The following is a 15,465-nucleotide window of genomic DNA, read 5'->3' as shown; positions in this document are numbered from 1 at the left end:
CCCACAATCTGGAGTGTTGGTAAAAATATTACATGAAGCATCACAATTAATTTGACCCTACCTCCTAAAAGTTAACTTATTTTTTCATGTGACCTCCAGCTTCCGATAATATAGTACATTAAAGCTGAAATGCGAAAGATCACAGCTCATCATCAAAGCAGGCAGGTACTTCAACTAAACTGCCACTTACAACTTTTCTTCTACACACAGATGTGGCATTATTCGCACCAGGTTAAGCTAAGAATTTTACCACTTGCCTGCCAGCAGGAAGGTGATCAAACAGGTCTCTTTTGGCATGTAGAGCTTTAGACGGGAACCACTGAAAACATACTCAACGACAGCTTCTGAACGCCCTGCTCTCTGTAGGAATGGCAGGAACTGTTTGGCTTTCTGGGTATCCTGTAAGGAAATAAGATATTATATTATTTTAAGTCTGTGGTTTAATGCCAATGAAATACTTGGAAAACATCAATCCACTATCTCCCCTTAAGACAATAAGGAATCTGTAGGTTTCAATAAGACCAGGACACAAAAGTGTTGGACAAATTCAGCAAGTCATGCAGCATCCATAGAAAGTAATAGGCAGTCAAGCTCTTCTTCAGGGTAAGATTAGTCTTGTTTGGTCTGCCCTCAAAGGACATCCCCCTTCTACCTCAATCCTGGAATCAATCTAATGAACATCTGTGGCATCCTCTGGTGGAGAGATGAGGCCTGCAAATAATATTTCTACAGGGTTGAACATTTCCGAACTGATTGTTACCTGTACATTCAAATTTATTCAAGCTCTTCTGAACATAAATAATTTACAATCTTGCACCATTTAAAAGAAAATACTCTATTCCCTTTTCTCTTCCAAAAAGAATGACTTCACACACTTCCACCGAGAAGGTTCACAAGGTTGATTCCCAGGTGAAGGATTTTTTTTTAATAGAAAAGACAGAGCAATGAGGTTTGGGGGAAATAAGATGTGAAATTTACACTATTTTGATAGTATTAATGATGTTCTCACTCATAGAAAAATCAAGAGCAGTTTCCAAATAAGTCTTTGAGAATTTAAGGAAAATGCAGAAATTTCTTGAGAGGATCATGAGTCTTTGTAAGTTTCTAAACGAGGATTATGGTGGACAACTTAGTGATGTATATCCACAGGAATTGGGAAGCCAGATACAAAATGGCTTAGTCATGGACAACAGAAGGTTGCAGTGATGAGGTGCTTTTCTGACCAGTGGGGTTCTGCAAAGATCAGTGCTGGGACCTCTGTTTGATGATTTACGTGAAAATGTAGTTGGTCTGACTGGTCATGTTTTAGATAGTTGTCAAACAACACTGCAGGATACAGTATTTAGAATGATAAATAGAAGAGAACGGTGTATTTTGGAAGGTCAAATGTAAGAGAAAAGTATCCAGTAAATGGCAGGACTCTCAGTTAGGTTAGTAAGGAAAGCATATGGCATGCTGGCCTTCATCGATCAGGGCACTGAGTATAAAGGTTGGGAAGTCATGTTTGTAGCTGTATGAAACTTTAGTTAGGCTACATTTGGAATGTTGTGTGCAGCTCAGATTGCCACACTAGGAAGATGTAAATGCTTTGGAGAGGGTGCAGGAGATGTTCACTGGGTTGTTGCCTGGATCAGAAGGCATTAGCTATAAGGAAAGGTTGGGTAAAGAGATTTTTCTGGAGCATCAGTCTATAGGGCAACTTGATAGAAGTATATAAAATTTATGAGAGGCATACTCAGGGTGGAAATTTCAAATATGAGAGGTCATTGGTTTAAGATGAGATGGGGGGCTTGGGGGTGGGAAGAGTTTAAGGAGATGTGAGAGGAAAGACTGGTATCTGTTTGGTGGGCTACCAGGGAGGTGGTAGAAGATGTGACAGCAACAATTAAGAACCATTTAGACAAGACACATGAACTGGAGGTGAATAGAGGAATATGGATCAGTTCAGGCAGATGGGATTAATTAGATTGGTATCATAGTCGATGCCAGTGGTCAGCCAAAGGGCTTGTTCCTTATCAGAGAGAGATGAAGAGAATTTGGTGTCCAAGTGACTATATTTGGGAAAATATGCAGAAGTGCAGAGGACGTCAAGACCACATCAGTCATGTCCTTATAAATGGTGGAGTAGGCTCATGGAGCCATATAATCCTATTCCTGCTCCTACTAACGTTTTTGCATTCGCATTCATCTTGTTATTTCTTTATCAGCCAGTATGGAGATGACAAGGCAAATAGCCAACCCTCTGCTGTCAAGTTTTATGACCAATATACCAATTTATAAATTCCAAATTAGTTGAATTCAGAATGTGCAGGCAGATATTTTTGAACAGTACATTTTGTCATTGTGGGGTGTCATTGATGCTGAACAGATTGAAATGTACAGAAACTACGGTGAACACAAATTTGTGTGGCCCAAAAGGCAAACACTTTGGATACACGTGCTTTGGACCATACAAGAAAACTGGCATCAAAATTATTTAACATTAATGAGAGATTTATTTGAGAGAGTACAAGGGAGAAACTAGTATTAAAAACTGTCGTGCAACACAAGACCAAATAATCATATGTGGTTTCAAGCTACAATATTAAATCCTGCAAACTCCCTGAAGGGAAAGTCACAGTTGTGCATTTCTGGGGCCAATTGTACTTGTTGGTTAGAGATTAAGATGTGGTGAAAAATTAGAACACCTCTTCAGGGATCATTATCTGCAGCAGCAGGTGTATTTTTATTAACTATAACTAAAAGAATCAAAACTATTAATGATCAGAAATAGTTTAAAAAAAAACACTTGATTTCCAAATGAGATTGAGACTGCAGTGGGAAAGAAACTCAGTAGGCTCTCAATCCTGCCAAATCACATCAGTGTTGTTCTTATCTGGCCACATAAATAAAGCACAAATAGACACTGCCACCACAAGCACAGGTGCATTCATTCCAGGGAGGTAGAGAGAAGAGAAAGGGAATTTTAAAAAACTACCAAAAGACGGGCCATAATTTACTCCTATTAAAAAGCATTTTCTTTAATTGGCCAAAGAAACCTGCACCAAAACACAATTGGGTTCGATCTCACACACCATGTGGTTATCATGGTGTCAATGAAGTGGAAAAGCAGAAAAATCTCCAAGGACAAAGTCTTTTAGCCTAACCGTGCAACCACTTCCATATGTTTTTAAAAAAGATACACAGATCAAATTTGAGGCAGAACTACTTCAAAATAACATAACCACAGTTTGATTAAGGCAATCCCATATCAGATTAAAATCTATATTTGGATATTTTACAAACATATTTCTCAAAGGATAATGTACCATCTGTTGCCAGAATTGTGTACGCAGAATATTCAAAGAGTGGAATTAAAGTCATTGAGTCAAATTGAACAGATGCAGGTTCTTTGGCCCACTGTGTCCATGCTGGTCATAAGCACACACCAATACTCATCCTATTTCCAGCACTCAGATTATTACTTCAATGTTGTGAGAATACCTGCCTCCAGCATCTACTGGGGCATCAGGTTCCAGATTTCAACTACCTCAAGTGAACAAAACTTCCTCAAATCTTCTCTGATTGTCTTCCACCTTACCTTCCCTTGAACAGATGCCTTCTGGTTAGATGGTTCCCCTGAGGAAGAACGTTTCTCAATTTTTGTCCTAACTCAATTTCTGTATCCCTCAAACTTGACCATTCTCAGCCTCCTTGATTCCAAGGCAATAAATCTGGCCTACCCACTTTTTCCTCATGATTGAAATATTCCATCTCAGGTAACAGCATGGAGAATTTCTTTTGTATCCTTTCTCATTCAATCACATGCTTCTCATAGTGTGGTGACCAGAACTGTATACAGTAAATGAGCAGTGGCTTGACATTACTGATTTAGTTGTTCCATAACTCTCTGCTCTAGCTAATGAAGAAACAAATCCTCCTGAAGGATCTTTTCCATTAATTATGTTGCTGCCATCAGGAATCCCTGCACCCCAGCCATCTCCTCCCTCATCTCCCCTAACAATCTGAAATTCATCTCTTCAGTACTTTCCAAGGTCCTTCTATTCATTATATACATCCCAGCCTCAACAGTTCTCCCAATGTGCATCATTACAAATTTATCAAGATTAAATTCCATCTCTCATTGCTTTACCCATCTTACCAACTGATCAATAATGACCTGTTCCCAAAGACTACCCTCTTTGCTATTGAGACAACTATCTTTGTGTTATTTGAAAACATATCACACCTCCTACAGATGAATACACATAATTAATGGTTTTAACAAACAGCACCATCGTGCTCCTCCGCTGATCACAGGTTTGCAATTACACAATCCTGAACCATCACCTTTTGCCTCCAATTCTTTCTTTGGCTTTCTTTGGCTTGGCTTCGCGGACGAAGATTTATGGAGGGGGTAAGAAATCCACGTCAGCTGCAGGCTCGTTTGTGGCTGACAAGTCCGATGCGGGACAGGCAGACACGGTTGCAGCGGTTGCAGGGGAAAATTGGTTGGTTGGGGTTGGGTGTTGGGTTTTTCCTCTTTTGCCTTTTGTCAGTGAGGTGGGCTCTGCGGTCTTCTTCAAAGGAGGCTGCTGCCCGCCAAACTGTGAGGCGCCAAGATGCACGGTTTGAGGCGTTTTCAGCCCACTGGCGGTGGTCAATGTGGCAGGCACCAAGAGATTTCTTTAGGCAGTCCTTGTACCTTTTCTTTGGTGCACCTCTGTCACGGTGGCCAGTGGAGAGCTCGCCATATAACACGATCTTGGGAAGGCGATGGTCCTCCATTCTGGAGACGTGACCCATCCAGCGCAGCTGGATCTTCAGCAGCGTGGACTCGATGCTGTCAACCTCTGCCATCTCAAGCACCTCGAATTGCCTCCAATTACCAAGCCAATTTTAGATGTAATTTACAAATAGCCCTCAGAACCATGGTTTTTTTTAAAATCTTTTGGACAAGCACAGCACATGGGAGGTCCAGACTCACTCTCATCACTGGTGCACTTTGTTACCTCTTCCAAAAATTAAATTCATTTGGGGCCTCTTCTGCACAGAGTCATGCTGACTCTCCTTTACTAATAAACCCAGCCTCTCCAAGTGCTAATTAACTCGACTCCTCGATTTTATTTGTCATGATTTCCCCACCACTGGTATTAGACTTGCCAACCTGTAATTATTTGGTCGATCTCTGCTGTTGTCCTTGAACAAAGGTACCACATTTATCGTCCTCCAGTCAACCTTGAAAGGACTTTAAATTTCTGTCAGACACCCAACAATTTCCTGCTTCTGCCCCCAGACCAATTGACAATGTATGAGACCCAAGGGGTCTATTAACTTTGAAGCTCACTAACACATGCAAAGCCTCTTACTCTTCAATGGTAATCTACTTTAGAATTCCACCATTCTCTCTCACCAAATTCTACAACTGCAATATCCTTCTCTGTAAGGAATACAGATGAGCAGCATTGATCGAAGACATTTAAACACTCATTCATCGACAATAAAACATTGAACACACAGTCATCAACTGTACTAGTGAATAACTTAGGTTCAATGCAGTTAATTCACTGTAATAGCATAACACAAAATAGGATCAAGGCTTGAATAGTAGATAATGGGGAAGGTGGTAACTTTTATTGGAGGAATTTTAAGCATATTTAAAGCATTTTATAATCCCAAAAAGACAATATTAACAAAGACATATTGACAAGCGTCTTTGGGATGCTCAATAGCAAGATGGGAAGTAGTAAAAGAGCTAGTTGTATATCCATTGATGCACTGGAAAGTTTATTTTTTTTAAAAAAAAAGCTCTGTTGGAGACAGAAATCAGTGGTCCCTTCAGAATACTCAAAGTGGAGGATAGGAAAATTTGTCTAGTGCTGACATCATGTTGGGGATGCTGAAAATTAAGGGTGGCAATCGGTCAAATGTGGAGGGCGAATGGGGTAGAAAGTAAAGGCAATGGCACTTTATCCTCGTTCTGAATAAAATTACAGAAGATAAGCAGAAGCATGAGAATGGGACAGAACTCTCAAAAGAGTTGAGAAGATGCCACAACTGGTGAAAAAGTGGCAAGTACATTGTTGGGAGAAAAAATAGAAAGAAATCATTACAAGAAAAGTTCTGGGAGCTAATATAGTCCAGGTCCTGATGGGAATCTTTGGAAATGCAGTGGATAATATTGTTTGCAATGTAATCATCAGTCTCATATTCCTGAAATAGAGATTCTTAAAGGAAAAATTCAGAGAGGGACTACATGAAATTGATAGGATGGATACTGGCATCAACAATGATAAAACCCATCCTGTGGAAGAGCAGAAAATAAAATGTCTTCATTGTATTAGGCCTCTGCATCTGGATCCTAGACTTCATCATCAAAAGATCAGTCAGTATGAATTGGAAGCAAAGTCTCCTCCTCAGATTATTAACACAGGCACATCGAAAGGATATGTGCTTACCCCACGACTCTACTCGTTATACACCCATGACTGAGTGGACAGACACAATTCCAATGCTATCTACAAGTTTGCCAATGACATCACAGTTGTCGGCAGAATCACAAACAGCAATGAAGAAGCATATAGGAGGGTGATAGATTAGATCTTTGAGTGGTGTCACACTAACAACCTTGCGCTCAACGTCAGCAAAACCAAAGAGATGATTGTGAACTTCAGGAGGAAGTCAGGGGAACATGACCCAGTGCTCATCGACGGCTCAGGAGTGGAGAACGTCAGGAACTTCAAATTCATGGCTGTCAACATCTCAAAGGATCTGTCCTGGAACCTCCATATTGATGCAATCACAAAGAAGGCTCACCAGCGGCTATACTTTGTGATGTGTTTGAGGAGTTTTGTTATGTCACTGAAGATTCTGGTAAACTTCTACAGGTTTACTGTGGAGAGCATGCTGGCTGGTTGCTTCACTGCCTGGTATGAAGATACCAAATCTCAGGACAAGAAAAAAAGTCCAGACGGTTGTTGACACTACCTGTGACATTTACAGGCACCAGACTTCATCCCGTCAAAGATATCTACATGATGCCATGTCTTAAAAGGCAGTCTCTATCCTGAAGGATCCCCACCACCCAGACCGTGCCCTCTTCACTCTGCTACCATCGGGAAAAGATTCAGAGGCCTCAAGATGAGCACACAGCAGCACAAGGAGAGCTTCTTCCCCGCTGCCATCAGATTCCTGAATAATCATTGAACCAAAGACACTATTATTTTTATATTATTGTTGTTGCAAGATGGTTTATATAAATGTTTGCACTGTGATGCTGCCATAAAACACCAAATTTTGTGACTTGTTCATGACAATAAATTCTGATTCAGAAATTTCCTCACTAAATTTGGTGAATCTTTGCAATTTAGAAGTTAGTGCAACGCTGTAACATCATCAGTAACTGGGACCCAGATTCATATCCTGTGGTGTCTGAAATTCTTCCCGTGTCTGCGTGGGTTTCCTCCTACCATTCAAAAACGTACTAGTGGTGTAGGTCAACTGGTTGTTATTGGTTTGCACAGGCTCATGGGATGAAAGGTCCTATTACCATGCTGTATGTCTAAATTGTGTTTGAGGTAGAAATCCCAAGATCGTGTTATATGGCGAGCTCTCCACTGGCCACCGTGACAGAGGTGCACCAAAGAAAAGGTACAAGGACTGCCTAAAGAAATCTCTTGGTGCCTGCCACATTGACCACCGCCAGTGGGCTGATAACGCCTCAAACCGTGCATCTTGGCGCCTCACAGTTTGGCGGGCAGCAACCTCCTTTGAAGAAGACCGCAGAGCCCACCTCACTGACAAAAGGCAAAGGAGGAAAAACCCAACACCCAACCCCAACCAACAAATTTTCCCCTGCAGCCGCTGCAACCGTGTCTGCCTGTCCCGCATCGGACTTGTCAGCCACAAACGAGCCTGCAGCTGACGTGGACTTTTACCCCCTCCATAAATCTTCGTCCGCGAAGCCAAGCCAAAGAAGAAGAAATCGACCATGATCTTGTTGAATGGCCAAGTAGGTGCAAGAGGCTAAATGGCTTCCCCCACTTCTGTTTCTCATCTTCTTACTTTCAACCTCATTCATAACATTTCACAAAGTCACGAAAAAGCAACATCTGTTATCAAATACTGAAGGGAGCACACATTTCAAATTCACTACGGTTTACCGGAGTTCAACATTAATTTGCATATTTGAAGATTATTAGCAGTTAATTTAATTTTCATTTTTTATGGCTGCTCCTGGGGGGGGAGATGTTTATTTGGTGGAATGGACAAAATAAATAAATTGTAGGAATAGTTCCCAATTTTTAAAAAAAAATAATGGTTCCCTAATGGCTAAGAGCTGACAATCTCTTAAAACTAAATAATGCAAACGGCTAACATTTTCACCTTCAGCTATGTTGACAAGAAAAAAAATTCTAGTGAACAAAAACTTCAATTTGCTTCACCTGTAGGGTTTGTCCTGTTGAGATAACACTCTTAGCTATTTCATAAACCCAAAGAGAAATTAATTCCCTCAATTAAGTTCCCAATCCATGCAATTCAGTATCATTGCACATCCAAGAAAGCAGTACCCACACTTGCAAGAAGCTGCAAAGTGCAAGTGATGGGTGCAGAAAGAGCTTGAGTGTACCAGGAGCGATGAGTACACTGAGCTTAAATTTGTATATTACAACGCTGTTATAAAGCTGCAAAATGAAAAATTGCTCAGCTCACCAATATTTTGATGTGCTCAAAGTTCAATCACTTTCTATTATAGCAAAGCAAGAGGTTCTGCCAACACGAAGCATCCACATGTAAAATCTTTTAAGCAATCATGAAGTATTGTTTTAGCAACCGTGCAAAAGGAATTAGATTTTTTTCAGTATTTGCACGTTCCAAAAATCATCCAAGTATTGTTAAGACAAAAAAATTATGGAAAACACAAAATGATTGCACCCAGTTAAAGCAGGTGTATCTAGTCCCATTATTTCATGCAGAATTGAAAGAATGCACAATTACAGTAGGTCAATAGCATTCATACCCTTTATTGAAATGTTTATTGGTATTGCTGTCAAGGTTAAGTTCCTTAGAAAGAACAGAATTACCAATAAACCAGACTCTGTCAGCTTGGGAACTTTTTAGATGTTACCTGATCAGTTGTTAAAATCGGCATTAGCCACAAACACTGTGTACCATAGAGGCATTTCTCATAAATCCAGAATTTATACCGGAGAGCAAGTGCAAGTGCCATGCCTTAAAATTTGGACAATAGCTCAATGTAAACAGAGAAGGGGTTGAGATCTTTAAAAATAAATTTCTTAATCTAATTTTCAGTCACGAGTTGCAATGCATTTCCACTAAAGTCTCACATTCATCAGATTCTAAAATGCAGGTCAATGACCCCGTTTCCGAAGTTCCAAAAACCAAAAAAAGATCCAAAAACCAAAAATTTGTTCGTGCCAACATGATGTCACAAGTGGAAAAATTCAACACCTAACTTGCACATGTGGGGCTCTGATGCTCTATTGGTGCTAGTTTGATTACAGTAACAGTAAAAAAAAATGAAATCTTTGCTTTTGACCGGGAAGATGCCAAACAAAGTTGAGTCCAAGTCTCTGGCATTGGCTGGAAACAGAGTCAACGATGGTGTCTCCTTTTCAACATCAGGTGTAGTGCCATCCACATCAAAGAAGTTGCCTCGGGACCGTAGGCAGGAGCGGGGAAGTCGGCGGTGGCAGTGGGGAGGTGTTGGCACAGGTGGTGGCGGTGGGAAGTGCCGGGGATGGCAGTGGGGAAGGGTCGAGACTGGCGGCGGCAGTGGGGAAGGGTCGAGACCGGCGGCGGCAGGGGGGAAGGGTCGAGACCGGCGGCAGCAGTAAGGAAGTGTCGGGGAGATGGTCTTCTTTCCATTCGTTCTATAGTTCTGAAAACCCAAAAACCGAAAAATGTCTGGTCCCAAGCATTTTGGATACGGGATACTGTACCTGTATAAACCCTCTTGAAGAGGGGAGCAAACCAAAAGACCAAGACCAAATATGTTAAATTAATTTTGAGCAAGTTCAAAAGAAGGTCAGAAAAGCAAGACATACTTTGGCTTCCTTTCTCAATAAATGATTCTTAAAATATGTAAACGAATTAATAATTCTTTTCAATCTAATCTTCCTGCATTTCAAATCTTCATTGGTTAACTGAACTATTGTGGCGGCGCACATCCTCATGGCGAACTGGACCTGCTTGTATTGCCACGTGGCGGGGCAGCCATAGGGAAATGGCGTCGTCAGAGGTTTCTCTCGGACTCCAGCATCCCTTCCAGCGCACGCCCTGGGCAGCGATTATGATGTCACGATGCACCAGGTGACTGAGCTCATGCTGCCCTTAAAGGGACGCGCTGAATTTGAATAAAAACGGTCGTTAACAACCCTCAATGTGGTGGCTGTGTTTTTTCCACTGCTCACACCCCCCCACAGTGGTAACCCCGACGAGTCCAGACGTTTTTCTAGACTCAAAACATTAGAGGTTAACGCTGTCTCCATCAAGCTTCCCCCCTTTTGGACCCACCAACCAAGAATGTGGTTCGGGCAGGCGGAAGCACAATTTCAACTTCGCAACATCTCTTCAGACGCCACAATGTTCTATCACGTCGTGAGCGCTCTGGACCAAGATACGGTAGCGAGGGTGGACGACATCATCCACCACCCCCCAGCTACGGGCAAGTACACCGCCCTCAAAGACCCGCTGCTTGAACTTACGGGCTAACTCCCCAGCAACAGGCTTCCAGCCTCCTTCACCTAAGTGGGCTTGGGGATCTTAGTCCATCGGCGCTGATGAACAAAATGCTGGCCCTGGCAGAAGACCACAAGCCTGGTTTTCTCTTCCGCCAGATATTCCTGAAACAGATGCCGGAGGACATCCGGCTGCTCCTCACTAATGAAGTCTTCTTGAACCCGAGGAGAGCAGCAGCCCGTGCGGATGCCCCCTGGCGCACAAAGAGGGAGAATGAGGCAGGCCTCAACCAAGTGGCACAACCAGGAGCCAGCTGACCGCAAGCCACTCCCAAGACCAAGCCAGAGGAGGGCCAGTTGACCTGGTGTTTCTACCACAAGCTCTGGGGAGCGCAAGCCGGTAAGTGCCGCCAGCCCTGCGGGTTTCAGGGAAACGATCAGGCCAGCCGCCGTTGATGGATGTGACGGCTGGCCACACAAACAGCTTCCTTCTTGAGATGGACAGATCCACTGGCCGCCGATTCCTGGTGGACACAGGGGCTGAACTCAGTGTCCTTCCCCCCCCAGAGCATTAGAGACTCGCATCCAATCTCAAGGTTCAACCCTGCAGGCAGCCAACGGCTCCACCATCAGGACCTATGGCACCTGAAGGGCACAGATCCAGATCAGGAAGGAGAAGTTCCACTGGAGGTTCGTCCTAGCCCCCATGGGCACCACACTGTTAGGGGCCGACTTCCTCAGAGCTTATGGCCTACTGGTTTACATGAAGGGCAAAAGGCTGGTCAACGCCTGAACGTTCCACTCCACGCAACTGGAAACAGCAGAAGCCTGCAGGGCTGCGACGAGTTCGATGAGATCCTCCACGAATTCCCCGCCATCTTAGAGCCACGGTTCAACACCGCCCTGACCTAGTATGGGGTCTTCCACCACATCGCCACACAGGGCCCCCCGCTGCACACTAGAACCAGACGGTTGCCGCCCAAGAAGCTCCAGCAGGCAAAGGAGGAGTTCTCCAGGCTCCAGGAACTGAGAATTGTCCAGCACTCGGACAGCGCCTGGGCAGCTCCCAGAAATCGTCCGGGGCCTGGAGACCGTGCGGGGACTACAGTCTGTAGAATGACGCAACCACCCGACAGGTACCCGGTGCTTCACATACAGGTCTTCTCCTCCAACCTCCAAGGCACACAGGTCTTCTCCAAAGTGGACCTCATGCGAGGATACCATCAGATCCTGGTGCATCCAGATGACGTAGGTAAGATGGCCATCATCACCCCCTTCGGCCTCTTTGAGTTCCTGCATATGCCCTTCAGTCTAAAGAATGCGGCCCAAACGTTCCAGCGCCTCATGGGCGCGGTTGGAAAACACCTGGACTTTGTGTTCATTTACCTGGACGATATTCTCATTGCCAGTCGCAACCGCGACGAACACAAAGCCTACCTCTGCACACTCTTTGCCCGGCTGGCAGACTTCGGCCTCACTGTCAACGCAGCCAAATGTCAGTTCAGCAAGGAGTCCCTCCAGTTCCTGGGGATCTCTGTTTCAGCGGCTAGGGCTGCGCCGGCAGCAGAGAAGGTAGTGGCTGTTCAACGATTTTCCAAACCCTCCACCCTGAAAGGCCTCCAAGAGTTCGCGGGGTTCAATAACTTTTAACATCGTTTTATCCCCGGAGCCGTGCGCACCATGCGCCCATTGTTCGCACTCATGGCCACCAAAGAAAAGACTTTATCATGGTCAGAGGAGGCAGACAGGGCTTTTATTGCTACAAAGGAGGAGCTAGCCAGTGCCACGCTGCTGGTGCACCCACGGTCAGAGGCGCACACGGAGTTCTCCGTGGACGCCTCAGCTACTTCAGTGGGGAGGTTCTAGAACAGTGGCTCAATGGACAATGGCACCCACTGGCCTTTTTCAGCAAGCAGCTGCGCCTGCCAGAGATCAAATAAAGCACCTTTGACCAGGAGCTCCTGCACTGTATTTGGCCATCTGCCATTTCCACTACTTCCTCGAGGGCAGGCCGTTCATAGCCTTCACAGATCACAAGCCCCTCATTCAAGCACTGGTGATGGCCAAGGATCAGAGGTCCACCAGACAGCAGCGCCACCTCTTGTACGTGTCTGAGTTCATGACCAACATCCGACACAGGGCCGGCAAGGACAATGTAGTGGCGGATGCGCTCTCCCGTCCAGTCATCAACATTCTTGTACCCGGCCTGGATTACGAGCAACTGGCTCAAGCACAAAGGAACGATGCGGAGATGTAGGCCTTGCAGACCGCCATCTCGGGCCTCAAACTCAAGGATGTCCGGGTGCCCAGCAGCCCAGATACATTGCTCTGTGAGGTCTCTCAAGAGGCACGCTGTGCCCGGTGGTCCCGCTGCACTAGAGGGCGAAGGTCTTCAGTCTGATCCACGACCTTGCTCACCCAGCAGTAAGGACAACCGTGCGGATGGTCGCGGAGCCCTTTGTGTGGCATGGGCTGAAGAAGGAGGTGACGGAACTGGCCAGGAACCATACCAGGTGCCAGTCCTCCAAGGCCCAGCGACATACATGAGCCCCTATCCAGAACTTCAACCCAGCGGTTTGCAGATTTCAACACATCCACGATGATGTTGTTGGGCCTCTGCCGGTATCCAAGGAGGCCAATTACCTCCTCACGGTGGTGGACTGGGCCACAAGGTGGCCGGAGGTCGTCCCAATTAAGGAGGCCTCCGCGGAGATGTGCACCAGGACTCTGGTTAGCCAATGGATCGCCTGTTTCGGAGTCCCAGCGCACATCACTAGCGACAGAGGGGCACAGTTCACGTCTGCCCTGTGGACTCAGATGGCGAAGCTCCTGGGTGGGGGTCAAGCTCCAACACACCACAGCATACCACCCACAGTCCAACGGGTTGGTGGAGAGGTTCCACAGGTACCTGAAGGCATCACTTATGGCCAGGCTCTCCGGATCAGACTGGGCGGATGAACTACCCTGGGTAGGAGGACCCAGCATTAGAACGGCACCCAAGGAGGACCTGCAGGCCTCAACAGTGGAGATGGTCTATGGCGCACCGCTTTCCCTGCCAGGTGAGTTTTTCGGCCCAGACCCTGACACCACAGCCACCGACAAAAACCTGCTGGCGGACCTATGCCCAAAGAGCTCAACTCGGCCCAGTTCGGTTTCATGCGGAGGGGACCACAAGATGCACCACTACAGCGACCGTAAGAGGGGCCATACAAAGTCTTACACTGGTCCAGCGGAACCTTCACCCTGGACGTTGGCGGGAGAGAGGAACTTTTTACGATGGACCCCCTGAAGGCGGCCCATCTGGACATCACAGCCAGTGCAGACGGCCGCACCCAAGCGCCAGGGCCGTCCACCAAAGCGCCAGGACACTTATCGGTTCTGGGGGGGGGTTGTGTGGCAGCGCACATCCTCATGACGAATCGGTCCCGCTTGTATCGGGGCAGAGGCGGGGCAGCCATGGGGAAATGGCGTCGTCAGAGGTTTCTCTCTGATTCCAGCATCCCTTCCAGCGCACGCCCTGGGCAGTGATTATGATGTCACGATGGACCAGGTGACTGAGCTCATGCTGCCCTTAAAGGGGAATGCTGAATTTGAATAAAAACTGTTGTTAATGACCCTTAAGGTGGTGGCTGTGTTTCTTCCACTGCTCACACCACCACAGTATAAAATTTTTCATACTTTTGCTAGTTACATTGAAACAAAATCAACGAAGCTCATAACAGAACAAATCATCTCAGTAAGACTCTAGTAATCCAATTTGTTTTTTTTAATAAAAAAATTAAGTACCACCTCCCTAATTAGTAACACTGATTTACTACAGACTTATACATATGAAATACTAAAAATCAAAGCTCAATCAGAACAGTTAGATCTAGATAAATGCAGAACTAATTTGACAAGTGAGGATTTACATCAGAGTGAATAAGGTGGCACCCTTGGAACAGTTGCTGGAGGTTAGAGTCTGCTTTGATCTAATACCATCACATCAGATAATCAACTTTCAAGTGATTCTGCGTATTCCAGAAACATACTGTCTCAGTCTTTCCTTTTGCTCAGGAAAATGACAAATGGTAAACTGATGCACCTTTATTTTCTTTTCACCTGCAATGCAACTTTCTTAACAAAACTTGAATTATATCGAGGGCTTCTTTTCCACAACTGAGCACCCACTTGCATGCTGGTCAATGAAAGATCATTTTATATAACTTACCCTTCCAGTGTGAAGGAAATAAAAATCAGATTCGAATGTACAATCTTGTTGCTGCCACCATAAAAATCTCTACTGTCCTCATCTTTATCACAGGCGCCCCCCCTCCCCCCCCACCCACTTTGTGCTCCATCAATGCCATACAACTCCACCCCCAAAAGATTGACCTGAATGCACTTGGAGCAGTGCTCCTGTTCTTGAATTACTGGCAACCCATGCAGTAAGCATACAGCAGAAAACAGCAACAATACACAAGGGAGTTCTGTCTGTTGTTAATTCATTCTCCACACTCCACAGCACAGACGTTGTTTGGAATACTTAATTCATCTACACTTAAACTGTACTTTGAAGTTTTGTAGGCAGCACGCAAAACCTGATCTTGAAAAACTTCAGTTAAAGTAGCTACTTCAAAGTCTTAAATGTTAGACTTTTTTTACATTTTGTGTTGTCTATGAAAGGAAACAGCTAGTTTAAAACCTGGTTGCGATCCATTTAGTTCAAAAAATTAAGAATGATATTTATGATCTAATCTATTCATCTGTTCAACTCAGCTCCAAGTATTGTTTTGTATTCTATTGT

General features: G+C 44.9%; 1 protein-coding gene across 1 annotated transcript in view; it reads right to left on the bottom strand.

Moving 5' to 3' along the window:
- The window catches only part of snd1 (staphylococcal nuclease and tudor domain containing 1), a 767,382-nt gene that overhangs the window by 507,972 nt on the left and 243,945 nt on the right, over window positions 1-15,465 (bottom strand). The window contains exon 15 of the mRNA XM_069908835.1: window positions 258-399. Coding sequence (XP_069764936.1) covers window positions 258-399 — 142 coding nt within the window. The remainder of the gene's footprint in view (window positions 1-257; window positions 400-15,465) is intronic.

This window comes from Narcine bancroftii, chromosome 13 (assembly GCF_036971445.1).
Source record: "Narcine bancroftii isolate sNarBan1 chromosome 13, sNarBan1.hap1, whole genome shotgun sequence".
In the NCBI taxonomy this organism is placed as follows: Eukaryota; Metazoa; Chordata; class Chondrichthyes; order Torpediniformes; family Narcinidae; genus Narcine; species Narcine bancroftii.
This window is presented reverse-complemented; position numbering and strand designations above follow the sequence as displayed.